Raw genomic sequence first — 27917 nt, 5'->3', positions numbered from 1 at the left:
GAAAACTTGAAGACAATTAAAAGACTTGGGAAATTTAATAGAGAAAAACTAAATAGACCAATCCTAGTAAAATTACCAAGTGCAGAGCCTAAGATCACCTTATTCAGAAATATACACTACATAAAAACAAATCCCAAATATGCAAAAGTGGGAGTTAGTAACGACCTAACCCAAGCAGAAAGAGAGCAAGAGAAAAGATTATGGGACCAAGCCAAAAAAGAAACGGAGGAAGAGATTTCGGGGGACTACCACTTCAGAGTAAGGGGCCCACCTTGGGCAAGGAAGGTTGTCAGATTAAAGAAGCTAGACTCCTAAAAGGAAAAAGAGGAAAAGAGGATGTAAATAATTTTAATGGTAAAAAGGTTTTTAAAAATGTAAAAACAGATAATTTTACAGTTTTACCCAAATTGAGCTGTATATACACAAATGCAGACCAGTTATTTAACAAGCTGCCTGAACTAACAGTACGAACACGAGATGACAAACCAAAAATAATTGGTATCACAGAGGTTAAACCAAAAAATAATCGTTATAAACCAGGAATCTCAGAATATTCTTTAGCCGAGGTATCTGACTACAACATGTTTGGTAAAAACCTAGACGTCGACACAGGCAGAGGTCTTTTATTGTACATAGATAAACAACTGGACGCATCACAGGTCCATATGAATACAGAATTCCAAGAAAACTTATTTATTAAGATTAATTTAAATCAGTCAGACCAGCTATTATTAGGCTTGATATACAGGTCACCATCAAATAGATCACAAGAGTACACTAAACAATTAAATTTACTTACTACTGAAGCGTGTAATAAAGGCTACTCACATATCTTAATAATGGGAGATTATAATTATCCAGAAATAAACTGGGATAGTTGGAATTCACCAGGTGATAGTACAGAAAGTAATGAATACAGATTTTTAGAAAATCTACAAGAAAATTTCTTATTTCAACATGTTACAAGACCAACAAGATGGAGAGGCACCAATACACCGCATACCCTGGACCTGATTTTAACCAATGAGGAGAATATGGTCTCAAATTTAGAATACCAAAGTCCACTAGGGAAAAGTGATCACTGTACCATGAAATTTGACTTCAATTGCTACACAAATATTAAAAGCAAACCTAAATTAATTAAATTATTCAGTAAAGGAAACTACATAAAAATTAAAGAAGAATTAAATAAAATTAAATGGCCAGAATTACTACAGAAAGAAAATGATATAAATGAAAACTGGAAATCAGTTTTAAGTATAATTCAAGATATGGACAAAAAGTATATCCCAACAAAAGAAAGGAAACAAATTGGTAGAGGGAAAAATAATTTCCCAATGGACAAAAACACCATAGATAAAATTAAAAGGAAAAACATCCTGTCAAAAAAGATTACCCATAATAACGACCCAGAAGTGAGGAAGGAATACAATAAGATAAGGAATCAAGTAAAAAGTAGGGTAAATAAGTTGAAGAGGGAATATGAGAAAAATCTATCAGAAAAAGCTAAAGAAAACCCTAAAGCTATCTGGAGCTATATCAAGTCAAAAACAAAAACCAAAGAAGGAATTGGGGACTTACACTTGGATCCAGAAGACACAAAATCAGATAAAACGGAAGATAACAGCAAAAAGGCCAAATTACTAGTAGAATACTTTTCCAGTGTCTTCACAAAGGAACCTGACGGCAAGGTACCATCACCAACGCCTGTATTAGTAACTAATGATATGCCATATCAAAAAATTAAGGAAGAAGTAGTGCTGAGACATTTAAATGCATTAAAATAGACAAATCTCCAGGGATGGATAAACTACACCCCAGACTGTTAAAAGAGATCGCTGAATCATTGGCAAAACCTTTATGTATCATTTATAATCAATCACTTGAAAGTAAGACTGTACCTAACGATTGGAAGAATGCTATGATAAGTGCAATATTTAAAAAGGGTAATAAGTCACTAGCCAAAAACTATAGACCAGTCAGTTTGACATCAGTAGTATGTAAAATAATGGAGAAAATATTACGTGAATTTATAATAGAGCATATGAAAAAGAACAACCTATTCTCTAAAAAGCAATATGGATTTATTGCAGGACGGTCAACTGGTCTCCAATTATTTGAAGTGATTGATAAATGGACAGAGGCAGTAGATCAAGGATTAGACATAGACTGCATTTATACAGACTTTATGAAGGCCTTTGATAAGGTACCACATAAAAGATTAATAGCCAAAATCAAAACTCTAGGTGTCCACGAGGATATAGTAGGGTGGATAACGAGCTTTTTAGAAGATAGGAAACAAAAGGTCGTAGTGAATGGTGAAGAGTCAGACTGGGCTAACGTTACATCTGGGATACCCCAAGGATCAGTATTAGGACCACTACTATTTGTTTTATATATAAATGATCTCCCAGACCAAGTAGATTCTGATGCATACCTATTTGCAGATGACACTAAGATCTTCAGAATAATTAAAACACAAAATGACAGACAAATTTTACAAGAAGATCTTAATAAGATGGAATCCTGGAGTGACAAATGGCTACTAAAATTTCACCCAGAAAAATGTAAATATATGAAAATAAGTAAGAAATCTAATAGCACTGACCATCCACCAATCTATAACCTACTAAATCATCCTATAGCACAAGTTAAAGAGGAAAAAGATATTGGAGTCCTCATTGATGCAGAACTCACATTCGAAAACCACATTAGTGAAAAAGTGAACAAAGCAAACTCCATATTCGCAGTTCTTAGAAGAACATTTAAATACCTGGGAATAGAAACATTCATGCCACTATACAAAACCATGGTTAGAACACACCTAGATTATGCCAGCTCAGTCTGGTCCCCATACAAAAAGAAAGATATAGACAAAATAGAAGGTGTTCAAAGAAGGGTAACAAAACAACTACCAGGGCTAAAAGACATGAGCTACCCAGAGAGACTAAAAAAAACTAGGCTTACCTACATTATCCTATAGGAGAATAAGAGGAGACATGATCGAAACCTTCAAAACAATGAATGGATACTACGACAAAGAAGTTAGCTCATTTTTAAGAAAGGCAGAAGATTCTCAACAAAGATGTAGTAGTAGGACCAACAGCAATAAAGTAGTTCATCAAAGATTCCAATCTAATATCCGTAAACACTCTTTCTCTGTTAGAATTGCTAAAACCTGGAACAAACTACCAGATAAAATAACAAAGTCACCATCGATAAATTCATTCAAAAATCGACTAGACAAATATTGGTCAGACGAAGAATTATACTATAATGACTATAGAGCAGAAATATCCGGAAGTCACGGTCAAAATAGTATAAGAAACACATTAAATTACGAGTCTGGTGAAGAGGAACCTTGAGGGATCCTGTACTGGAAATCAACTATAAGTAACTATAAGTAAGTATATATCCCCATTCAAATGCATTGATTTGCCAAAAAAGGGGGGTTCAAACTCCCGGATCCCCCCTGGATCCGCCAATGAAGTCACAGTCCTAGAATCTGTACTATCTCAGTCATCTTTTATTTTCAGAATTCAGAGCTCTGTAATTTTTTATTCTATTAAACGGTTGGGAAAAGTATATCTAATATCTATATATATTTTCCTGATAAAAGAGATAAACGCTTGTAAATACTTTATAGGTTGTACAGTCAAGAGTTGTATCAAGGATATGTAAATCCTTGGTTGTATTTAAGACTGAACTGAACGAAATAAACATGTTTAATTTAAAACATTTTGGCTGGTAAATTGTTTTAAAAGTTTTCAAACAGAATAAAGCGCTTTTTTGGCTTTTGTTTGATAATATTTATTTCATTTTTATTTGTGCCACATTTTTAGATCGCATAACCTGAGACTACTATAACACAGTGTTATAGTAGTCTCAGGTATAACTCAGTATATTGACCTGTGACCCCAGGTACATTGCAGTTTATGGGTCTTTAGATTAACCCAGAGTTAAGTCCCCTTGACCCGCCATAACTGCGATTTGTAAATAAAGAAAATATGGTAAAGACAGTAGTTTTTAACCACTGGAGGCATTGACAGAACAACAGCACCATGGTATTTGGCTTTGGCATCGCATATGTGTGTCGACGCCATATGTTTGGTCTGTTCAAGTTACAACATCAACGGTTTATGTCAAATTATTCCATGAAGGAATGTCTTTCAAAAGTACAAGATTTCCAATTTAGTCCATATCTGTTGAATAATTATACAATAGGGACATCATTTTCTGAGGCTATTGTCAAACCTGTCGAGTGTGTGGCTGATGAGAATGGAAATTTGAGGAATCCAGAATCCATTCCAGAAGATTTAATGTCATCCTATATATCTTACAGAGTGAATTTCAAAGACTTGTTTGCAGATGGGTTTCATATGTTAAGCGACAGTGAAAGCCTCGGAAGAATCTATCAACTTGCTCCACTGTTTAATTTTTTGTGGAAAAAAGGTATTTTGAATAATTGAAAAGTCATTGTGAAAGTGTGTACATGAAGCTGTAGTCGTCGTGCACCCAGTAGAACAAGAGGAATTAAAGATAAACCCATGTTTGCCGCTGGAACATATATATATATTGACATAGGTATACTGTTCCCAAGTTCCCCCTTATACCTGTTCACCCCTTTTGTTTTGTTATATATACTTGTGTCACAGTATGACTATGACAGTTGAGTTAAGTGTCAATATTCAAAATTTCAGAAAGGATCAAGCTGAAAATGTAAACTACAAATGTATGCTTTAATATGTTTGTGGACAAATTTAAATTTCACACAAATCACAAGATAGCACTTGCTGTTGAGGTCAAACCTTTCTGTTATATGAAATTCATTGTTAGTACATATATGTATATCAATTTCCAATTAGACAACTAACCACAATATACTTAGAAAAAAAGAAAGCAGTAAGCCACCATTGATGCATGTAGGTTACCAGAAAGCCTTCAATAATGATCTACATTAATACATGCATACGTTGTATGTACCAGCATACAAACATGTCAAAGAATTAAAATGGGAAAATTAACATCTTCATTTAAATTTACATAAAAATGATATGCATAATTGTATTCAAAAGCAAACATGACAGACAGTCAGCAACTAACGTGCTTAAACTATTTTCATTAATGTATTTATATAGTTTTGGATGAATTTAAATGATAATTTACTTAAATGTTTATATGTTTAAAATATTTGGCTTATACCAGATTTTAGCATTGTTTGTTTACGTTTCCTTGTTGTGATGATTTTCGGTTTCACAAGAGTGTATTTCCCCGTAAAATTCTTATATTCTTACGTCATCTTTCTATGATGTCGAGTACCTTATTCATAAAAAAGCATATGATGTGGGAGTACAGTCAGGATAGCCCTGGCAATATATTCATATATTACCATGGGTGAGTATTCAAAGCGTTTGAAGGACGTCATGTTAGAATGAGGATTTTATCATAGACACTTGTCTAAGAAAAATGTATTCCCATATACATGTACCTTACAGGGGTGGATCCTGCCATTTTAAAAAAAGGGAGGGGGGGTTCCCAACCCAGGACAAAGGGGGTCCAACTATATCTCCCCATTCAAATGCATTGATCGTCCAAAAAAGGAGGGGATTCCAACCCCCCTCCCCCCTGGATCTGCCACTGACCTTAAGTAAAACATGTTTTCTTTTATACATTAATGTTATAAAACACTTACCTTGACCACTTGACAACAAAGGTCAAAAGTTTTAAAATTCATTATACAAAGGATACATTGATGGTGCCACAACTCTTTTATGAATTCCACACAAAAACAACATCAACAGCACTATACAACTAATGGTAAAGCAGGGGTGATTCCATAAAGATGTAGATAGATAAACCTGAAAGTAAACAAAAATATGTCGGGGCCTTTAATATCTGACTATGCGGTATGGGCTTTGTTCATTGTTGAAGGCCGTACGGTGACCTATAGTTGTTAATTTCTGTGTTATTTTGGTCTCTTGTGGAGAGTTGTCTCATTGACAATAATACCACATCTTCTTTTTTATATTTATATTAGTATATTAAATATACATGTATATACCAAGCTAAGTCAGTTTATATCTTGTTTCTCGTCTGACTATACAAAAGGCTAGGAGAGCTACTTTGATAGACCACGTTGTCTGCAAGGCTGTCTATATAAAGTAATGGGACAATGCAGGGCATGAATGTCATACTCAAAAAGACATCCAGAGCCTACCATAGTCAACATGTCGTGAGCTCTGGTTGGCTCTTAACTCAAATACAAGAGCACAGCAAAATGTCAAAATATTCTATTCAAACTGGGTGACTTGGGAGAAAAACATTGAAACTTTCCAATGAGGGTTTTTTTTGAGACAAGTGCCTGTGGATTTTATCTGTCAAATTATTTAACAAGTGGATTTTAGCAGTTTTGTTGCAGGTCCAACATACATTGTATTTCTGTGTCAGAGGTTATTATTTGTGTCCACCATGTAACTGTGTCAAGCAAAACAATAAATCTACACTTACTACAAGTGTAAATATGAAATATCATGCTTTACTAATAAGCTTTTTCCTTTTTTTCAGATTACCATGAAAAATGTCTCCGTAAAGCATTACAAGAACATAGAGACAGGAAAAAATTTACAGAGTCGCAAATATCCATGTTGCTGGCAATTCATCTTCTGTCACAACTGGTTTTTCCAAGTGATGATCCAGGTTTAACAGACACTTCTATCCCATTACCATATATAATGTCCAATGATGTTCCTGATAAAGTTGTAACCTGTCCCTGTGGCTGTGGTAGAACAGTATTTTATGGAAATACAGGAATTGGTTAGTCTGTTTTACCCAGTTGGTTTTATGGCTGTATGTCATAGGAATTTTATAATACAAGTGATTTTCATAATATTTTAAGCAACATGACCAGAGGTCCAAATTAAATGAGCCACATGTATAGCTATCACTTGTTGTCTATCAGCATCATTTACATTAGAAAAATTGATCAGAAATTTTAACCAACTCCTGTGATAAAATAAAGCATACTTACATTATGAAGGACACAGAGGTTTGAAATGAAGTGAGTCAAAAAAATTGTCTTTGCATTATTATTTTAATGAGTCGTGTAATTAATTGATTGTTGGTTGCCTGATTTTCATTTACAGAATGAATCATTTCAAAATTATTTATTACAATGTCCCAACTTAGTTTCCTACTATTCTTCAAAAAAGTGTTTTATATTTAAAAGAATCAGACATCTGTTAGTTTGAATAAAAACATGTAATATTCTTTAAAACGTGTAAAATTACAATATGTTGTTAAAAAAAAGGTTCCAAGGGGAGATAATCTTATGATTTATATGAAATATTCTTTTAACTTGTTAAAATTTCACTTAAACACATTTTGATCAATCTACATTTTTGTATTTTACTTAGTATTTTAATTCAAAGATAACTATGAAGCATGTATTTAGAAAAAACAACATTTTAAATGAGTTACATATACATGTAATTAAAAATAAAATTTACATTTTTTTATATTAATTAAAAATTTACTATCTTACATAACAATGGCTCATTACAAATTAACAATAAATATACGCTTAAAAAGTTAGGGCAACAATTTCATAACAGCCATGAAGTGAAATTTAAGTTTTATAAAATTGTTTCTACATGTACTATGTAGATGTAGGAAGATGTGGTATGAGTGCCAATTAGACAACTCTCGAGTCTCTCCATCCAAGTCACAATTTATAAAAGTAAACCATTATAGGTCAAGGTATGGTCTTGAACGGAGAGCCTTAGCTCACACTGAACAGCAAGCTATAAAGGGCCCTAAAAAATACTAGTGTAAAACCATTCAAACGGAAAAAGCAACGGTCTAATCTATATAAAAAACGATAAACACGAATAAACCACAGAAACAAAGACTAGTACTGAAGATCAGATTCCTGACTTAGCACAGGTGCAAACAATTGTAGCAGGATTACCAGTACACGTTTTAATAGTACCAAAGCTGATTTATTTTATCACATTGCACTTTGAAGACTTGCATTCACTGTGGTTCTTCTACAGTAGTTGGTAATATATTTCTGATTAGTTGAACTGTTTGATTTGACAAAACAAATTGCAATTTTGTTACAATTTTCATTGCACTGGTATAGGTGGACAGTAACACTAATAATCCATTCATTGCAGCAAGTTGTGTGTGCAATTTTAAGTAAAAATAATGCATGAAATACCAAATGCTTTATAAGAATATTTAACAATTTCTTTTCCACATTTTCCTGTTTTATGTATGTTTCTATAAAAAGACATGACTAAAACAACATTCAATTGGTGTGGTTTTTTTACTTAAACAGGAACTACAGCTTTATGGTATGGAAAGCCAGACATACTAGTGTTTCCAAATGGTGGTGTTTGTGGTCTTTCAGGGTCACCTGTCAATCAAATGTCAGCCTTCCACGAATTCAAAGAAGAAGAGGAACAGCTAGTTGAGGAGGAAAATGAACTTTCATCACTACGACATATGAAAAGTATTCGTCAGTTTTCGGCACAAGCAATTACTTTTTCATATTACCAAGCATCAATCCAAGAACAAAACAGCAGCAACAGTGAAAGCTTTGTATCTCTCATACCAACAATTGCTATAAGTGAAAAAGGTTTTGATGTATATATGTATGATAGTGTGAATGAAATATTTTTCAGAAATTGTGGTGATCCTCTTCCATTATGGAATGAACAATTACCAGCAAACCATAATGCAACAATCAATATATCCTCAGTTGTCACCCTTTGGATGTTGATTAACCATCTCACATTGAGGCCAGCAGTTACCCCAGCCCATGTTTCTTTATTTGGAGGATCAGCTTCACTAGGACTTGATAACAAACAGATACAAGAAATAAAAAGGACTATTACAATCTCAAAGGATTTCCCAGTTCCTAATATACTGGAAAAAATAAATCTTACAAAAAAGAAAACTGTCTGAAGTACAGTATATCAAACATAATAGACTACAACAACATTTTCAGATTATCCAAAACTTGTTGACTGTAGTTATATTTTACTCTTATTCAAGCACAATATAAATAAAAAAGAATGCCTGTTTATATACAGCTATGAACAATTTATTTTCTATACTACATGTATAATGGTTTTGATGCAAATTAAAAATGTTAAAATTGTAGCAACTTACTGTTTATGATTTCCTGTATTTATAATATTCCAAAAAACAAAAATGTCTGTCTGTGGCATTTGTCTAACAATATATTTTTTTCATTTACTGTTTGTTGAATAAGGCTAAAAAAATGAACTTCTGTTTGTTTCAATTTTTTTTACAACATAGTAAAAAAAATAAGTAAATAGAATTAAATTTTGATTTTTCTTAAATGAAGAAATTTAACTGTAAGGAACTTTTCCAAGTGTCAATTATCCCCCCCCCCCCCAATTTTTAGGAGATATCCTAATGGAGTGTTGACACCAAACATAGAATTTCATTGATTTAACCTTGTTAGTGCAAGATCTATTTTTTTTTGTAATATGCATATTGAAAAAAAAACGTGCAACTTAGATGCATATCAATACATATGTCAGTAATAATTTTTTGTCTGAAACACCTCAAACATTTGCTTAAAATCTAAGAAAACCATGAGACAGATTTTTACCAAAATATACAGTGTATCTGTAGTCAGACTGATAGCTACCGGTAATAATGATTATTGAACAAAGTTGCCACCATACATCTATATCTGAAAAAGGAGATGTGGTATGATTGTCAATGAGACATCTACTCACTAGAGACCAAAGCATGAGGATGTAGACTGTAGATAGGGCACTGTATGGGCTTCATAAACAAGGAGTTAAAATCATACAACAGTTGATGTTATAACATGCCCTGGTATGACAAAACAAGAAACAATTCAAAGCCAACATAACCAACATTGTCAATAGCCAGTGTCAACAGCCAGATTTCTGCTAAAATTATCAAACAAAAACCAATTTTGATAAACAGATATAAACTATTTCGACAGAATAACAGGCCCTGACTTGGGACATACATATACATGTGGCAGAGTTAAACATGTTACATTTACTGAGCGGTAGGACAGTGATAAGGGGGACCAAAATTGACAGGTTTTTAGGTTGAACCAGGAGTTAGAAACTGGTGGAAGAGGGGGATATTGTATTTGGGGAAAAAAATGTTTTATCCATGACATATCTAAATCCCAAGTCTCACTCATTCCTCATATTTTAGTAACTAAGAAATGTAACCATATTCACTCAAGCAAGGAAAAGAAAATCTAATTACTCCAGCATCCTAGATTAAAAACTAAGTGGCTCAAGTTTGACTGATAACTAAGAAATGGGGAAAAGAAGTGCAAATCTAAAAAGACCTGAACATACACAGAGGGGAAATCTTGAGGATAAATGAATACACTACAGAAATTTTACACGTCAACACAAAATGATCCATCATTTCATTTCCCTTGCAATAACATATAATGTTCCACTGCTAATTTACAGCTATTACCAGGTTGAATGTAATGGACAGCATGACCAATGCCATATTTACAGTGTATAGCAGGAACTGTTTACCCTTCTCTATCCACTAAAAGTTTGATAGACATTCATGCTGTCCATAGCTACATTTCACTTCAGTATGTTGTGTTGTTCTTGGTGCTTTTTGATTTAAATTCTTTGGTTTGTCTATGCTTTCAACTCCAAATACAACAAATTCAGTGGCAGCAACCCAACAATGGGTTGTTATTGTTTGTCTAAAACACTCCAAAATGAACTAAAATTTTAAAAAATATAAGACTTAAAAAGGCTAAAGGTTCCTGGCTTGGAACAGGCACAAAAATGTGGTGTAACCCAGGTTAAACAAATGATCAACATAAACTAACATAATCTGGAAAATATTTTTGGCTCAAATGTGAGCTACTGCCATCACTTTGTGTGCTTAATTCTAAATTTTATATTTAAAAATATTCTTTAAAACAGATGAATGGCGTGAAACCATTCAAAGTTTGTCTACTTCATCTATCTGATGTCTACTATGCAGATTGTGACTTCGTCTGGATTTATCAACCAACATGATCACTCAGACTAAAAAAACAAACAAAGGAGTCAAACTTTTTTTTGCTAATACCTCATACATGTATGGAATATTTTAAAACTATATTGGAGTTTTTGCCCCTAAAAGATGTAAAGCAATTGCAAGTCTAGTAAAACTAGCATCATGGGATCAATATTTTGTAATATAATTACAATAAAATACTTATAGTATGTATAAGGAGTCTTCTGAATAAGATTGTTTGTTATCGGAATTCAGATTGATGTTGGAATATGTGGATGTTAGGTATCACTTTTATACTAATTAGGTATCACTTTTATACTAAGTATTCACTTTTTTAGATCACCTGGCCCAAACAGCCTGTCTGAGCTGCTGATCATAAATTCATATTAATAGAAAATTGTGCTTATTTGTTTTAAGAATTTGAAAATCTAAAACAAAGTTATCAATCTGATACGAAACAATCTTATCAATAAAATATTTACTGAAGAATGGATACTTTTTGGTTAAACCAAAAATGATATACACTGGTATATTCCAATTTTATAGGGATTTTCATCTATTCCTTGATCAGTTAATTCCCCCTTCTATTAATAAGAACAGCAGCTAAGCCATTTTTCACGCAGTTTCCATAGCTGTTTTGTAACTAAATTATACCAGCTTCCATATTTGTGACAACAAACCTCGACTCAAAGAAGAAGTGCAAAAATGCTTAAGACAACAACTTATTGTAATATCTGGTACTATCCTTTTGCACCTTAATTATGTTAAGATAAAAATGAAATAAATAAATAGCTTTATTACAAATATATTACAAATTTACTAGTAAATACAAATAGAAAAGGCTATCAAATATTCAGACCTAAACAAGATGTTCCATTGCATAATAGTATAAAAATACTGGAATTTTATATTGTCCTATTCTTCCAATTTTGCAAGCATCTTTCTCTGTAAAGCTGATATATAAATTCTCCAGACTTGGATAGCACTTCTCTGATGTTAGAAATAGATTTAGATCTGTAGATTCATTCAAAAAGTACAATATAATATTGTGTAATCTTAACTGTCTCCTGGTTCTAATCTTGCTAGCATGTCATCGATATGTCTGTTAAAAAAGAAGAAAAAAATTTATATTCATTATTAGTCAAATAAGTGATATTTTCTCTTATTGCCATGCTTAATAAACGTTTCCCATTTCCGTTCTCAAATTTATTGACGATATGCAGTGCTTAATATAATTGACTTAAGGAGGCTAGAGGGTATAAAAATTTTGGAAAAAAAATAAACAGTTATTTTTCATTACAAATTTTATTTATTACCTGTTTAAGTAGTTACTTTATCATATGGTACAAAAATCATTAAAAAAAATCAATTTGTCTTGGCCCAAGTTAACTTTTAAAATGTATATATCATTGAAAAAGCTCCATAATTATCTCCCTTTGGTGCAAAAATACCATTTTTTTGGCATTTTAATTGAAATATCTTATTTAACTCATTGGTGACTATATGTTTTATTATTATTTTCAAATAAACTGTACTTAAACTAAACTTTTGTAAAATTTAAGCCATTTCTGTAATTTAGTTCTTTTATTATTTCGATATTACCTTTTATTCTCCTGTAAGTTCAACAGAAAAAAAGAAACTTTACAAAAATGTATTCTTCTTTCGAAGGCAGATTGTAAGCGTAAATAAACAGTGACCCCATCTTTTTATTTTATTTTTCTATCAAGAATAAGATAAAGTTCATTTGTAGAAAAATATAGCGAAATCCTATTTTAAAATAAAATTTTGATTTAGACCCGCGGGCCACCTTTAAAAGATCTGCATGCATATAATTAATCAAATTTTCATCATTAATTTTCTAAATGAAATTTTATTGCTGTTTAACAGATACAAATTATTTTTGAAAATTATATACAACATTTGGTGAGTTAAAAAACTTTATGCGGAATAAAATGATGGAATTTTGTTCATTTGATAACAAACAAAGTAAAAACAGTGAATCTTCTCAAACCAGCCACCCATTGGACCTCGGAAAATGATCACTTTGTTGAAAATTGAAATCAAGAGTTAATTCCCTTCAATATTTTTTTGTTTAAACATATATCAAAATTGTTTTCCACTATGAATTTTTGTTTTTTATATTATATGTATCATAAAAAACAGATTGGCGATTTCAGACATGTCAGTTTTATAAAGTTAAATTTTATTGATTTTGATTAACCAAATATGAAAATACTGGCAGTTATCGGGTTTAAAGGGATGGCTGGTTTTATAAGGTTACATGACCATTAAATGGAATACAAATCGGCCAGGACTTCTTGACCTGGCGGGTATGAGGGCAGAACTGGTAGGTCTTCTTGACCTAGCGGGTATGAGCGGAGAACCGGTAGGTTTTCTTGACCTGGCAGGTATGAGGGGAGAACTGGTAGGTTTTTTTTGACCTAGCGGGTATGAGGGGAGAACTAGTAGGTTTTCTTGACCTGGCGGGTATGAGGGGAGAACTGGTATTCAGAGGGACCAGTTTAGAGAAGTTTCACTTTAATTTGTATAATGTCTTTTTATCTTTAGGTTTGTTTATTTGCAATCTCATTGATGTACAACCCTCATCTTCTTATAGTTCATGTTATCAATTTTTCCCCTTAGGATTTAGTTTTACCTGAGTTGTTCTTCATACTGGGCCCTCTGTTGTCGTAACATGTGTAATAGCTGATCATCAGGGTATTCTCCATCCGATTCATAAGAATCATCTGAAATAGACATCATTCAATCATTATATCAATGTTGATTATTGGATTATTTTCAAATGAGAAACTGATGAGATGTTTTATTATTGATGCAAAAATGTGAAAAAATCAAGCTGTTACAATTTTATGACTTATTGTCAGGTTAACTCTTCAATTCATTTAAATCCCTGAGGTCATGTTTTGACACATGTGTATAAGTTCGAGATAAATAATGAATTTTGAATGCTTTTGTTAACCTTGGGACTGTAAATTATGTCCGAGTCAATCGAAATTTCAAGTCATCAGGAGTCGAAATACATATATTTATATGGAACAAAGTTCGGGACCATAAGAAAACTTCAACTCATCCAAAATTTCGAGTCAACCGAGTTCGAGACAAAGAGAGTTAACTGTATTTAAATTTAAGTAGTTAAACCCATCAACTTCAAGACAGACAGTATTAAAAATTGTATGCAACAATGTCAATCGTATAAATTATGCTATAATATATACAAGAAATGGTGCACTAGCTTCCACGTTGAAATTATAGCTGGACCCTAAATCACTTACCTTTTTTTTCTTCTTTCTGTTGTTGACTGTCCACTGTAAATATTGGTCGTCTAGGAGGAGAAGAAATCTCACTGTCAATACTGGATAAAACAGTGCTGGTTGATATATTAAATAATCTGTCTTTAACAACCTGAAAAAAAATCAACATAAAATCAAGGAACTTTACTTAAATATGAATGTATGTGCATACAGTAGTTGTCATGTTTTTGTCAAATGGAATATAGATGTTAGAAGATATAGAACTTCATATTTGAAAAGACACAGGTCTATTGCTCTTGATGACTTTTTGATATTTTTCAACATTTTATTGCTGTCTCATGAAAGTATACCCCCATGTGTCACGTTATGTTCAAATATATGTACATGCACAAACATTAAATATTTCAATTAATGGAAAATAATGTTTAGGTTTGCCTTCATATCAAACCAAAAATTCCTCCCATCCTTGGAGTCCTTATATACTGGTACATTTTTTTGGTGACTTTTGATGTTGGCATAAACAGCATAGTATTCTAAAATAAAAGAGCATAATAACTTTGTTTTAAAAGAGTTGAGTTAATCATTCATAATATCTTTATGTAATGATAATGTACCTGTCCAATGGCATTATCCACTACAGGTTTGGAATGTGTTGGTTTTCCTGACTTTTTCAAAGTTGGAATATTTCTGTCATCCTCTTTTTGAGTTATTTTTTCATTGTCTTTAATTATTTTCCTCTTCACCTTTGACTCAGTGTCCTTTTGAATTTGAGTTCTGACATTCTGTTTACTTTCCCTTTCTACTAATTTACTACTTTTATCAGTTTCAAAAGAATCATTTTCTTCATCAGTCACATTTTTCTTATCTTGTTCATCATCACCTGACCTACTTGTCCTACTTTCACTTTCTACTTTCTCTTCTATATCAGGTTTTTCAGCTTGTAAAAACTTATATCTATCACTATCTATATCTTGATCTTTTTCTGAGACTTTACTGTCAGTACTGGCATTTTTAGAATTATTTCCTACTGAATTTGCTTCATGGCCTCTCTTAAAATCATTCTGAGATTGTTGATGAGTTTTATGGCCTTGATGAGAACATGGCAACAAGTCACATGTTAAATGATAATGAGGCTCTATTTCATCAGCACCTTTTTGGAGAAGCATTGGACTAGCAATAGGAAAAGATTTCTGTGGCGCAGCTGGCATATCATGGGAATGCTATAAAATAAAATATATTTTACATTTAAAATAATCTAATAAGTAGTCAATTTCTCTTACCCATTTCAAATCTATCTTTCTTTGTATAAAATCATATAAAAATATGTCTTTAAAAAAAAACATCCATATTTAGTCATTTGAACACAATAATTGAACAAACTTTTGAAACATATCAATGTTATCACAATTTTTAGAAATTTTTAATTTAATTTATTATTGGACATGTGAGATGAAGTACCTGTATGTGACCTTTGACTTGTGGAGCAGGAGTAAACTGGACAGTACCAGATGAATAATGTGAATCACTTGTGTATCTTCCATTAGGATTTTTATAATCATCAGTCTGTAGACTTTGTTGACCACCTCTCCCAGATAATCTTTGTTTGAATTCGTCTAGCTTCTGATCAATCTCTTTCTGTTCAATAAAATTGTAATGTCAGTTAAAATATAATTCTATTATTCAATTTTCTAAGGTTGTATGGAAGAATAATTTAGATTTTGAAACAAGAATGTGTCCATAGTACACGGACGCCCAATCCTCACAACCATTTCCTATGTTCAGTGGACTGAAATTGGGGTAAAAACTCTAATTTGGCATTAAAATTAGAAAGATCATTCAATAGGGAACATGTGTACTAAGTTTCAAGTTGATTGCACTTCAACTTCATCAAAAACTACCTTGACCAAAAAGTGCAACTGGAAGCTGGACAGATGGATGGACAAACGAACGGACGGACAAACAAACGTAAACGGACCCACAGATATAATGCCCATAAATGGGGCAAAAAAAAAATCAGGATTCTTGTCTTGACATGACTGGGGTATGTTATTTGATTTCACTTTCAACAAGGTTATTTTCCGTATGTGTATTATGTGTCTCATGATTCTAATACCCCACATTTCTATAAAATATAGACACATTACATTTTGAAATATCCAAAATAACTTTCAGACTAACAATCTAACCTGTTTGCATACAGATAGCATCTACATAATTTTGATAGTACAGGTATAATACACAACTATTGAAATTAAAATGGTGCTACTTGAAAACGTAAACTATGCAAAACATACAAAGTCAATAAAAGGTGCAGAGTAAAAAAAAAAAAATCTGTTGAAATTAGAAATGTCAATGTCTATATAACCGATACTAAATTTCATTGACTTTCCATTAGCTAGGTCACAAGTGGTTCCCTTTCATATGACATAATCACAAACTTTATTATGTAAGCTATTCAAAAGTTTCAGTCCTTAAACCATGACTAAGAAGAGAGCCAGAACAAATATTCTCCATGGAAATCATATTTGCCAAATTGAATTCTAATACAAATGCATACCAAATTTCATTGACCTGTGGTACCCTAGGAATTCCCCTTAAACTGACCTAATCACAAAATAATATACTGTTTTCTCTTTAGTTACCTGAAAAAGCACATATTTTTATTACTTTTTCCTGTCTGACTTAATGCCTAAATGACTCAACATCACAAACGAGCTTTGGTGTAGTGGTTAGAGCAATGGACCACTAACACAAAGGTTCCTGGTTTGATTCCTGTTCCGTGATTAAAATTTCATGGACTGAATTTTCGGCTCTCTCATGACACCATTTGCGAGTATGGTCTTGAGGAAAGGATGATAGTCCATCAGAAGGGGACGATAAATGGCTGACCCGTGTTAAGAGAGAGCCATATCTCTTACACGTAAAAGACACCCTTGTAGATTTAAAAAAAGAGCAGGCTAATGCTGCTACAAGGCAGCACTCGCACCAACAAAGTGGAAAGGGATTGATATAAGTTGCAAAACTTGTTTCCCAATCCACTATAAATAAATATGTTTAAACTAAACATCACAAACAATAGAATTTAACCACATAAAATGTCCTTATGTCTTATTTAGAACAGGCAACATTATACTAAAGTAAAAATGTCTTAAATGAAAGGTGGGTACACAAAATTTAACTCTTTCTTGATTCATTCTTGTCCTACCTGTCCAGGAGATTTATTGTTATAACCAAACTTGACCGCAGGAGTTTTTGAAGCATTATCTCTGGCCTGTTCTACCTTCCTCTTCAGTCTCCATTGATAGAGAACATCCTCCTCTGGTCCAGTGGGTTGTCTCCCTTGGGGCTTAGGAATCTGATAAGATGGCTTCTCTTGTTTATCTTTAATAAAATAGTAGTATTTGCATTTATTGCATAAATGTGGGAAGGTATTAAACATGTGTTTACAAAATTACTAAGGGAAGCAACATGATCATTTCTTTGAGTAATGGGCTATAATATCAACATACACATTGGAAATAAATGTTATGATTGGGGAGGTTGTACAAATGACAACAATATTCAAAATGATACTTGAATTGAGGAAATTTCTTATGAACAGTGATATTTTTGCTGTTAATCATTTTAACAGTTGCTGGAAGTTTTTATGAAGAGGGGAAAAGTTTCACATATTACTGAAGTTTCATGACAACCAAGCTCAATGCTATCTTTTAGTTTAGTTTCTGACACGTATCCATGTTTTTAGAACTTAAAGTCATGAATAAATACACACCATATCATTTTTTCTCCCGTTCCCTTATGTTGATTGTAGTGAGAATGCAGTGAGATATATCATTAAAGCAGCGTAAACCAAGGCAATTGATGAGTATCCTATACTGTGGCTTTATTTTTGTCTTTGGGGTACTAATTTTCCTGGATTTTGTGGTCAGAGGTCATACTCAAAGTTCAGTGTTCAACTAAACTAAAATTTCCTATAGGCTTAAGCTTGGATGAAGAACTTGTAAGAACCACAAAATCTAATATGTGTGATAATACATGCTCATATATATTTCCCTCAATCAGCAAAAATCCTGAGAACTTTATGCAGTTTTCATCAAAGCCTTTCAAATAGTTATAATGTAAATTTACTGTTATTTGTGGGTACCAATTGCTACTAGTTTCATGCTTAATGTTACTGCTGGGCAATGAACTAGATTTCCTGTAAATCTAGTATATCTATGAATTTAACCACCTATGTTGTTGAGGTTGGTGGCGGAAGCAACTATTTCAAATTTAATATAATTATAGCAATGAATCTTACCCCATTTTCTAGCAAAATAAGGTCTATATGGTTGTTCTTCTACACTAGATATAGTGGAACTGAAGGACTGAGAACTACCAAGTCCGTCTGTACTAACAATAGGATCTGAGGAAGCTACACTGCTGGCACTGAAATACATTTATACATACAGCTTTATACTATTTACAGCATTTCAAAAGTATTCTAATTTTACAAGTTAGCATCTTCATATCAGACTGCTATAAGTAACAAAACATTGAAATTTGATGTTTTTTTTTAAGTACATGTACATGTTTGCTTAGGTTATAGTTATAATATATTTTGTATTACCTGTAAAACTATCATGTTATGCTTCATGGCATGATAGTATAATCAAAAATTTTCCACTGTGGACTAGCCAACAAAGAAAAAAAATAACAAATTGAAAATAAAGCTGGAAAACTGCATGAGGTTAAGCGAAGACTGTTAAAATAACATCAATTTGTGGTGATGAAGTTACAAACTAAAAGGAGTGCACAGGTATGTGTTGACTGTTGTTTCTGAGTAATATAAGCAGTAATCATTTCTTAAATATTAAAATTTTAATAACCAAAAATATACTCAGATTAATAGTTTATTAAAAGTTGCACAACTTTATGTCCTGTAGAAGAATATATGCAAATTTTGTCTCTGTCTGTCGAGGAATGAAGATTAAAATATTGAGATGCACATGACAACACAACATAGAGGTAATTCCTATGTGTTAGGTACAGCTTGCTGCTGGGCAATGCAATAAATGACACAAAAGTTTGACATAATTACAACATCATAAATTTAAGGACATGAATTTTTCCATTAAATGGTTTTATATTCTTTTTATGGCCAAACAACGAAGTTGTCGGTGCCATATGGTTTTACCCTTGTCCGTAATTCCGAAATTCTGTCATTACGCAACAAACCATTATACAGAGTTATTTTCTAAACGCCTTCAGATATTGTGCTGATTTTTGGTATGTGAGTTAACCATGATGAGTTACAGATCAAGTCTAAGTTACGTTCCGCTCCCCTAGTTTTTGCCAAAATTACGGGCTTTGGACTTTGATAAATTGTTGAAAATCAGTTATATGGACTTTTTTTCAAAACGCTTTCAGATATTGGGCTGATTTTTGGTATGTGAGTTAACCATGATGAGTTTTGGATCAAGTTTAAGTTTTGTTCCACTCTGCTAACTTTTGGCGAAATTATGTCGCATTGACACATCTAGTTTTAAGAAGTTGTAGCCTAAAAATTATATGTAAATTAAATAATGTAATATCCTACCTATCAAGTAGTCTATCAGCTTTCTCCTGTAACAATTTAGTTGTATCATCTAATGTATGTGGAGCCAAGTCCTGAAATAAAAATGCAATTCAGATGATTTTCTGTAAATTTCATTGATTTGCACATGGTAATGTAAAAGATGTATAACTGTAATAACAAATGTATTTTTTAAACTTCATCAAATATTGTATCCATCCAATTGATTATTGTTGTTATTGAACACTTTGACACAAAAAAAATCGTATAAGGCCAAATAAAAAAGTACGTGTGGTTCCAGTTACATCTAAAAAAAAGTGAGGGTAGGTAGGTAGGAATTTTTTTTTAATTTTATGTTTCTTTTTTAATACATTGAGTCTATGGGAGCAACATTCTGACTTTAACAGTGCCTAATGAAAAATGACAATAAAATCTTTAGGGTATGCTATTTTTAAGACGAAAAAATAGGGAAGGTAGGGTAACTAGAACCACACATATATTTTTATTTGGCCTAATGACAAACTAAGTCTGTACTGCTATTATAGCTATTTTGTTGCTGTACACTTATATATGGATCAGCTTTAATTTAGTATTGACATACAGGATAGGCACCAATGTGTAGTTGCTTTGTCCTTTGAATATTGTTAGTACTACAAAGAAAATGAAAATTTTATATCATGGGTGGTTTGTGTCTTTTAAAAGACATTATGCACATACCCAGTGTTTACATGTGAAATAGTATAACTTTTTGAAAGGTTGTAATTCCATATATTAACCTTTAACTCTGGTTTCTTGTACCCACACCCTTTATCATGACCTTTGTATGGGCTTATGGGAGAATGTGGGGTAAAACGTCTTGATCTTTTTGCACCAGGACTGTCTTCTTTTGGTGTGGAGCTGTCAGCATAAGATCTATCTGATAACCACCAAAAATCTCTTTGAGCAGATGATGAGGCCTTCTGTCTTTCCTCACGACTCATTGGTTGTCCTGACCGAAATCTCTCAATATATCTGTAATTCAAGTATAAGGTCATTAAATATATTCTTGCTTAATTCATATTGATCATGTTTAAGCAATTTTAGAAAAAAAACTATTACTTCTTTGAACTGTCCAAATTTCACAATTTAAAAATAGTATCACTTCTTTTGTGGTTAAAAATAACTTTACAAGATATTCCATTTTTTTAAAAACTTCAATGGAATATCACTGATGGAAAGTGCCTTCAAAAGTACAGGGAAAAGTTTTACTTTATGAAAATAGTCATCTTCATGCTTGCTTGACATTTAATAATACAATCAATGTATTAACCCTTTCAACGCTATACACGGCATATGCCGCGATGACATACGCCGTCCGCCACTGCTATTCGCGGCATATGCCGCGATGACAACGGATTTTTCATAAGGACTCTTAAACCATTCGGTTTTCATTCGGGTCTTCTCTAATTTTTCCTTGTATGAATCGAGGATATGCAAGGTCTCATTTGCGCTTGAAATCCCGGCAATTTTATTGTAAAATCATGCAGTAGAAGGAAAATTGAAGGAAAATAAAAACAAATATTTTGACAAATGCAAATGGCGGAAATCGGAAACGAAGCTGTAAATATGGAAATATTTCAGCATTTCTATGGCGAAACTGATGACGAGGATTAGTTAAAAGGTTTCTTGTTATCTAAATGTGTTTATTACATTCAATTCGTGTGGGAAATATGATTTGATCGATCATTACGAGACGTAAAAAAAGGGGGGAAAACGGAATTTTGAGGACGGAGCCACTGATTTGTGCCATGATTACATAATACGTTGTGTATGGTGCAATACGCTACGGAATCGAGCAATTGGTGTTTTCTTTATTATATGGCAGATAAAAAAAACAAATTAGATGAAGACGAAAAGTAGTTTTTATTCAAAATTCAACACAAATGTAACAAATTACACCTTTTACCTGTTAATTACCTGAAAATGCAGGTAACCTGATAAAAATTTTACTGAAATAACTGCCTAACATTACAGTTCATACTCTCCTGAGCATTTTTCATGCAACAACTTTTTCTGTATCTCTTACAATAAAAAAGATACAGCAGTCTGAAAAGGAATATACTGTTCTAATGAATGAACACAAAAAAAATGCAGCAGCAGCAGCCATTTTTCTATTTTTTTGTGTAGCGTTGAAAGGGTTAACTCTTGTACATTTTTATAACACTTACTTTTGTAACGTTGAAGAACTGTCTTGCCTCATATTACCATTCTGCGACATAAGATTTTCTTTTCTTTTGTCTGCTGGAGGATCCCTTTCTGGAAACTGCAATGTTTTTTTTAAATCCGCATATTTATCTCCACCATTTTGAAATATTATGTTATTCAAAGGATGATCTTCATCTGTTATACTGAAATATTGTACATTACAAACTTAAATTTAGATCAGTTATACTGAAATATTGTACATTACAAACTTAAATTTAGATCTGTTATACTGAAATATTGTACATTACAAACTTGACTTTAGATCTGTTATACTGAAATATTACAAATTTAAATTTAGATTTGTTATACTGAAATATTGTACTTTACAATCTTAAATTTAGATCAGTTATACTGAAATATTGTACATTACAAACTTAACTTTAGATCTGTTATACTGAAATATTGTACATTACAAACTTAAATTTAGATCTGTTATACTGAAATATTGTACATTACAGACTTAACTTTAGATCTGTTATACTGAAATATTGTACATTACAAATTTAAATTTCAATCTGATATACTGAAATATTGTACATTACAAACTGAAATTTAAATCTGTTATACTGAAATATTGTACATTACAAACTTAAATTTAAATCTGTTATACTGAAATATTGTACATTACAAACTTAAATTTAATAATCTGTTATACTGAAATATTGTACATTACAAACTTAAATTTAGATCTGTTATACTGAAATAATGTACATTACAAACTTAAATTTAGATCTGTTATACTGAAATAGTGTACATTACAAACTTAAATTTAGATCTGTTATACTGAAATAGTGTACATTACAAACTTAAATTCAGATCTGTTATACTGAAATATTGTACATTACAAACTTAACTTTGGATCAGTTGAACTGAAATATTGTACATTACAAACTTAAATTTAGATCTGTTATACTGAAATATTGTACATTACAAACTTAAATTTAGATCTGTTATACTGAAATATTGTACATTACAAACTTAAATTTAGATCTGTTATACTGAAATATTGAACATTACAAACTTGACTTTAGATGCAAAAGTTGCAGCAAAAATATGACAGCAGAGTCCAGTGATTATCATTTCACTCCAAAATTTTGTTGGTATTTAATCGTTTTTTTGGTGAGAAAAAATAATGAAAAAAGGCATTAAAGTTGTTTTAATAAAGATATTTGTGCCGGTTAGAACTAGTTAATGCATTTAATATGAAAAATCTTACTCTGTCAGTTTAGAACACAGCAGGATATATCTTCAATTATGTAATAATGTTCTTGTATTTCATTAAATTTAAAATCAGGTTTATTTTGATACTGAAGTTTATTTATATTTCTGTCTATTTTATAATCTTGTCTACTTCAGCTTCCTGTGTGACTGTAATCAGTGTTATATGCATCTTTGTTCACCTTTTTTATCACCAAATTTTACCTTAGTGGCCTATCTGTACTTGGCCATGATTCATCAAAATGTGAAGAACCAGATTCATCCTGGTTAGCTTTCGGTGTGAATGAGTTACCTCCCTTTAAAAAAAGTTCATCGTTATAACTTAGTCTTTCGTCTTCATTCCGTTTTCTGGTACTTGATCTTATTGGACTGATAGATGTCTAAAAGTAAAAATACAACACAAATTATGTTACATTGCATTAAACCAGTATCAACAATAACATATATATGAACTTTCATTTCAATTGGAACTTTTTTATATATATAATAACAACCTGTACTTATAAATGTTAAAATAATAAGTGTTAAACATGAAATTAAAAATGTTAAGGTTTCTGCAAAACTAAACCTTTTTTTGTACTTCTGCACCTGCATATTTATATCTTTTCTAAAACATTACCATCCTTAAATGATATTTTTGTAAACAACAGAATAAATATACATTAAAGTTTAAGTCAAGATTATTATTGTTTAACTCTAAATTAATCCCACATATTTTGTTTGCCAAAATCCTTTGATTACTTCTCCTTACAAGTTACATAAGAACACTATATCCTAATCAAAATGTATTATCTCAAAATGTTTATGTAAACAACTGAATATAAATTCATGCATCACTAAAAGTATATAATTTCAATTCCTAGAAAAATAAGTGCTAATCATCAAATTGCATATTTTTCTTACTTATCATAATTAAGAGTATGAAAATGAGTTTTGTCTGTTCTTAAGATCCTGCCTTAAGTTTTGTCTGTTCTTAAGATCCTGCCTTAAGTTTTGTCTGTTCTTAAGATCCTGCCTTAAGTTTTGTCTGTTGTCATGGGAGACATTTCTTTCTGTAGACTAGCATCTGAAAATGCAGCTCAGTATGCCAGTCTTGTGCAAAGGTTTCATATTCAAATTATAATCATAAACATGTTCTGGTCTTGATATTCATGTAATATTTGCAACTGGATGTTAAACACAACATGTATGTTAAAATTCAATTCATCCATCCATCAATCTTGTTATATCTTTAATACATGTATGTCATTTAGTGATAAGGGTAGTGTGTAGTTGGTGGGAGATTTTTGCTTGTCTCTGTTTTATTCACATTTAGTTTTAGTCATGCACTCATATATCTTAGCCTGTTACAGACACACATGACACATGCAACTTGTTGAACTATGAGTAAACCTCAAATGGTTCACATTGTATTTTGTTTTTTATGTTGTTGGGTCACTGCCTTATTTCCAAATATGATATCCCAAAGTATTCATTCTTTAAGTGTTTATTACCCCTTTACATTACAAGTAAATACAAATATGATACACACTCATGCATCACTTACATGTAGTTGTACAAATACATGTACATGTAATAGAATTTATAATTGTAAAAAGGTATACTAAGTAAATATTATATATATAATAATATACTGATCTACATGTAACAGACAATACTAAAGTTATATGGAAAATTACACAATAGGTCAAAAACTCTGAACTTAAATCCATTGCCCTGATTTAGGTCTTTCCCTGTAATATATAAAACCTTAATCACTTATATATAACATTACATATAAATGCTCTAACAAATGCCAATATTGTTAAATTATTTATGTATATTATTAGAAAATCTTAAGTGCTTAATCATAGACATATATACTTATATGGAGGCAGACAAAAATCTCCAATCTTATACCCACTTATCTTCTTGATCTGTTAACAGTTTAAGAGAAATTTATTCCATCTAATTACCATTTTTCCAAATTTATTGCAGTATTCTTTATTCTTATGTTTCAGTCTGCACGGTTAGCCACTAGTCCGATGCCCCAGACTAGTAAAATTTCTTTCAGACTAGTAAGATTTTGCAAAACTTTGTTTGGGCCAATAAGAGAAATGTCAGAATACGTACTGGTCTCCAGACCAGTAGTTGAAAAAGTTTTTGGTGCAGACTGATTTTATTTATCATTTTGGTCACACTTTTTGTTCATTAGACTTTTCTACCTTTAAATATTTTAAAACTGAATACAAGTACATGTATGATTATTCCTACCTTTTTCTGTTTTTCTGAGAGATTTTTCTTTTCTGATGGATGGTAATGTGCTTTAGGAGGTGGATCTACATAGAAAGGATCTCTGTATAATAAAAAAGAAAAAGAAATAAAAGAACAGTAAGTATACTATCATTGATTTTAAAATGCATACTTCCTATTACATGTATTACAATTTATAACTGGACTAAAATATCCCTATTTGTACAAGGTGTTACACCCACTCTTTATGTAGTATGGTTTAACAATAAAACAAATCTAGACCTGCCAATGGTAACTAATGTCCCTATAATATACTTTGTGAGTAAGAGTTAGCAATGAAGGCAAATCAAAATGTCCAAATTGACAATCAGAGTTGTCTTTTTTGTAGACGGTCTTCATTACTCCTATAATCATGATAATTAGCAAAATACATGTAGAACATAACGTCACAGTTTCCAAATAATGGCAATTACACCTTATCGCTATTTTAAAGTCTTTTCTGATTCAGCCCTCAAAGTAGCCTCTGAAATGTAGTTGCCAACTGGCCACCAGACATGAAAATTTAGTGGCAAATGCAAAATTTCAGTGATAAGGCAATAATTTCAGAATGCTTGCATTTTTCTCTATCTAAACAACCAGGGTTGTGAAATACAGAGTAAGAGTATTAAGTTTCTGTTCAGTGATTTTTGCGTTCTAGTGTAGAAAATAGTTTATATAAATAAACAGTAGATTATTTAACCACATAATTTATTTAATTTTACATTCGTTGTACATGTTTTAAAACAGTCTGCAAGGTTAACCCGTAGTCCGAAGCTCCAGTCTAGTAAAAATCTCACTGGACTTGTGCAGGAGCACTATTGATTTCCCCATTGGTCAGGGACATTGTTTCAATCCATTTACCATGTTTACTGTCGAAATCGAGACACTGCTGATCTACAATGTGCTTTCAATAAACACAATCTAAAAATGTCAATGGTTTTCTTTTAAATGGCATGCAATTGTCAAAGTTGTAACTGAGTGTGGAAATATGAAGATAGATCATTAGATAGATCTGAGCCATTTTCAGTCAACGAAAAATGATCTACAATTACCTGATGCAATAAAGCATTATTCTAAAAGGCACTTGAAATATTGTATTCATTGGTGTTACATGTCAAGCACTCAGACATTTTTTAAAACTCAGCTCTGATCAAGGCAAAATTTCAGAAAATTTACCAATTGACAGATTTTCAATATTCTAAAAGTCTTTATATCGCTAATCCCGGCTGACCTGGCCGCTTGAACTTTTGACGTCATACACAATCACTTTTCCATTGTGGCGTCAAGACATTTTGTTTATGGTGTCAAAATTTTACGGGAACCTGTGTGATATCCTGTAATGGCTGACAAATAGCGATAAGGTGTATGGCGACAAGTTATGAATTTTTGGTCGCCAATCAGCTTTTAAAAAGTCACCCAGGTTACTTCAGTAGACTAAATTGAGGGCTGCCATTGACCACAGGATCTGACTCACTTGTACTTTTGTTGTCATACAACAATCACTTTTCCATTATGGCATCAGATATTTTCTATTATTTTTATGGGAACTTTTTTGATGTCCAGTGATTATGGTGGACAATTAGCATTAAGGTGTATTGCACTCATATGTTAAAGATGGTAGAATAAATTTCTAACAAAAAAAATGAAAAACGTGACATTTCAGGATACTTAACCCTCTTGCTGCCGACCGTTTTTCAAGGTTACATTTCAGGATACTTAACCCTCTTGCTGCCGACCGTTTTTCAAGGTTGCATTTCATATGCCGGAAAATACGACAGCTCAACGTCTGTGACGTAACATGCCAAACAACCACGTCATTCGATATATGACGTCACGACAAAATGACCACTACATTTGGGACCAATTGGAGAAAAACATGACCCTGTTTATTCTTCTGTATTTTAATTGAAAGAGATACAGCATTGATAAGAAGCTTGCATAAATTTATCCATGGACATATGTGTCCCTCCGGCACTGCCAGTTTGGACATATGTGTCCCTCCGGCAGCAAGAGGGTTAAAGCATTAACATTCATTTTTGACAGTTTGAGAATCTTTAATATTTTCTCTGAAACTAAAAGTGACAGACAAGACAAGTTTCAACAAGATTATAAAATGAAATATTTTAACAACAGTAGTGTTGTGCTTGAGATGAGAGATGCTTTTAAAAGTTATTCAATGCAAAATTGTATGCCTAAACCTTTTCGGAGTTGGCCTCGGCTGAGAAATCATGACAAGTCGATTTCTAGTTTGAACATCTCTCTACTTCGCCGCCATCTGTAAACAAAGTGAGAATTTATAAAAA

At 32.0% G+C, this 27917-nt stretch overlaps 2 protein-coding genes across 2 annotated transcripts; one reads left to right on the top strand and one right to left on the bottom strand.

The window, feature by feature from the left end:
- The first annotated feature begins 3963 nt into the window (after positions 1-3963).
- Positions 3964-9165, top strand: LOC143080015 (uncharacterized). Its single transcript, XM_076255656.1, has 3 exons — positions 3964-4452; positions 6565-6813; positions 8339-9165. The coding sequence occupies exons 1-3, from the start codon at positions 4062-4064 to the stop codon at positions 8965-8967; spliced, it is 1269 nt and encodes a 422-aa protein (XP_076111771.1). The 5' UTR covers positions 3964-4061; the 3' UTR covers positions 8968-9165.
- Positions 9166-11831: 2666 nt separating this feature from the next.
- Positions 11832-27903, bottom strand: LOC143080013 (uncharacterized). Its single transcript, XM_076255655.1, has 13 exons — positions 27813-27903; positions 25597-25678; positions 23548-23723; positions 22089-22268; positions 20658-20892; positions 19906-19976; positions 18628-18755; positions 17533-17708; positions 15786-15962; positions 14942-15547; positions 14349-14478; positions 13712-13802; positions 11832-12157 (listed from the first exon to the last, which is right to left on the bottom strand). Exons 1-13 carry the CDS (start codon positions 27842-27844, stop codon positions 12112-12114), a joined length of 2130 nt encoding a protein of 709 aa, XP_076111770.1. The 5' UTR covers positions 27845-27903; the 3' UTR covers positions 11832-12111.
- Positions 27904-27917: the final 14 nt, after the last annotated feature.

This window comes from Mytilus galloprovincialis, chromosome 6, assembly GCF_965363235.1.
Source record: "Mytilus galloprovincialis chromosome 6, xbMytGall1.hap1.1, whole genome shotgun sequence".
Taxonomy (NCBI): domain Eukaryota; kingdom Metazoa; phylum Mollusca; class Bivalvia; order Mytilida; family Mytilidae; genus Mytilus; species Mytilus galloprovincialis.
Note: the sequence above shows the minus strand (reverse complement) of the source record. Positions and strands in the feature narration are given on the sequence as shown.

Excerpts from the sequence above, each read along its gene's own strand:
- LOC143080015 (XM_076255656.1), top strand. The coding sequence starts at position 4,062 with ATGGTATTTGGCTTTGGCATCGCATATGTGTGTCGACGCCATATGTTT. Across the intron at positions 4,453-6,564 it reads TAATTTTTTGTGGAAAAAAG|ATTACCATGAAAAATGTCTC; the intron begins GTATTTTGAATA and ends CCTTTTTTTCAG. Across the intron at positions 6,814-8,338 it reads TTATGGAAATACAGGAATTG|GAACTACAGCTTTATGGTAT; the intron begins GTTAGTCTGTTT and ends TTACTTAAACAG.
- LOC143080013 (XM_076255655.1), bottom strand. The coding sequence starts at position 27,844 with ATGATTTCTCAGCCGAGGCCAACTCCGAAAAG. Across the intron at positions 25,679-27,812 it reads CCGAGGCCAACTCCGAAAAG|AGATCCTTTCTATGTAGATC; the intron begins GTTTAGGCATAC and ends TTTATTATACAG. Across the intron at positions 18,756-19,905 it reads GCTGATAGACTACTTGATAG|TGCCAGCAGTGTAGCTTCCT; the intron begins GTAGGATATTAC and ends AATGTATTTCAG.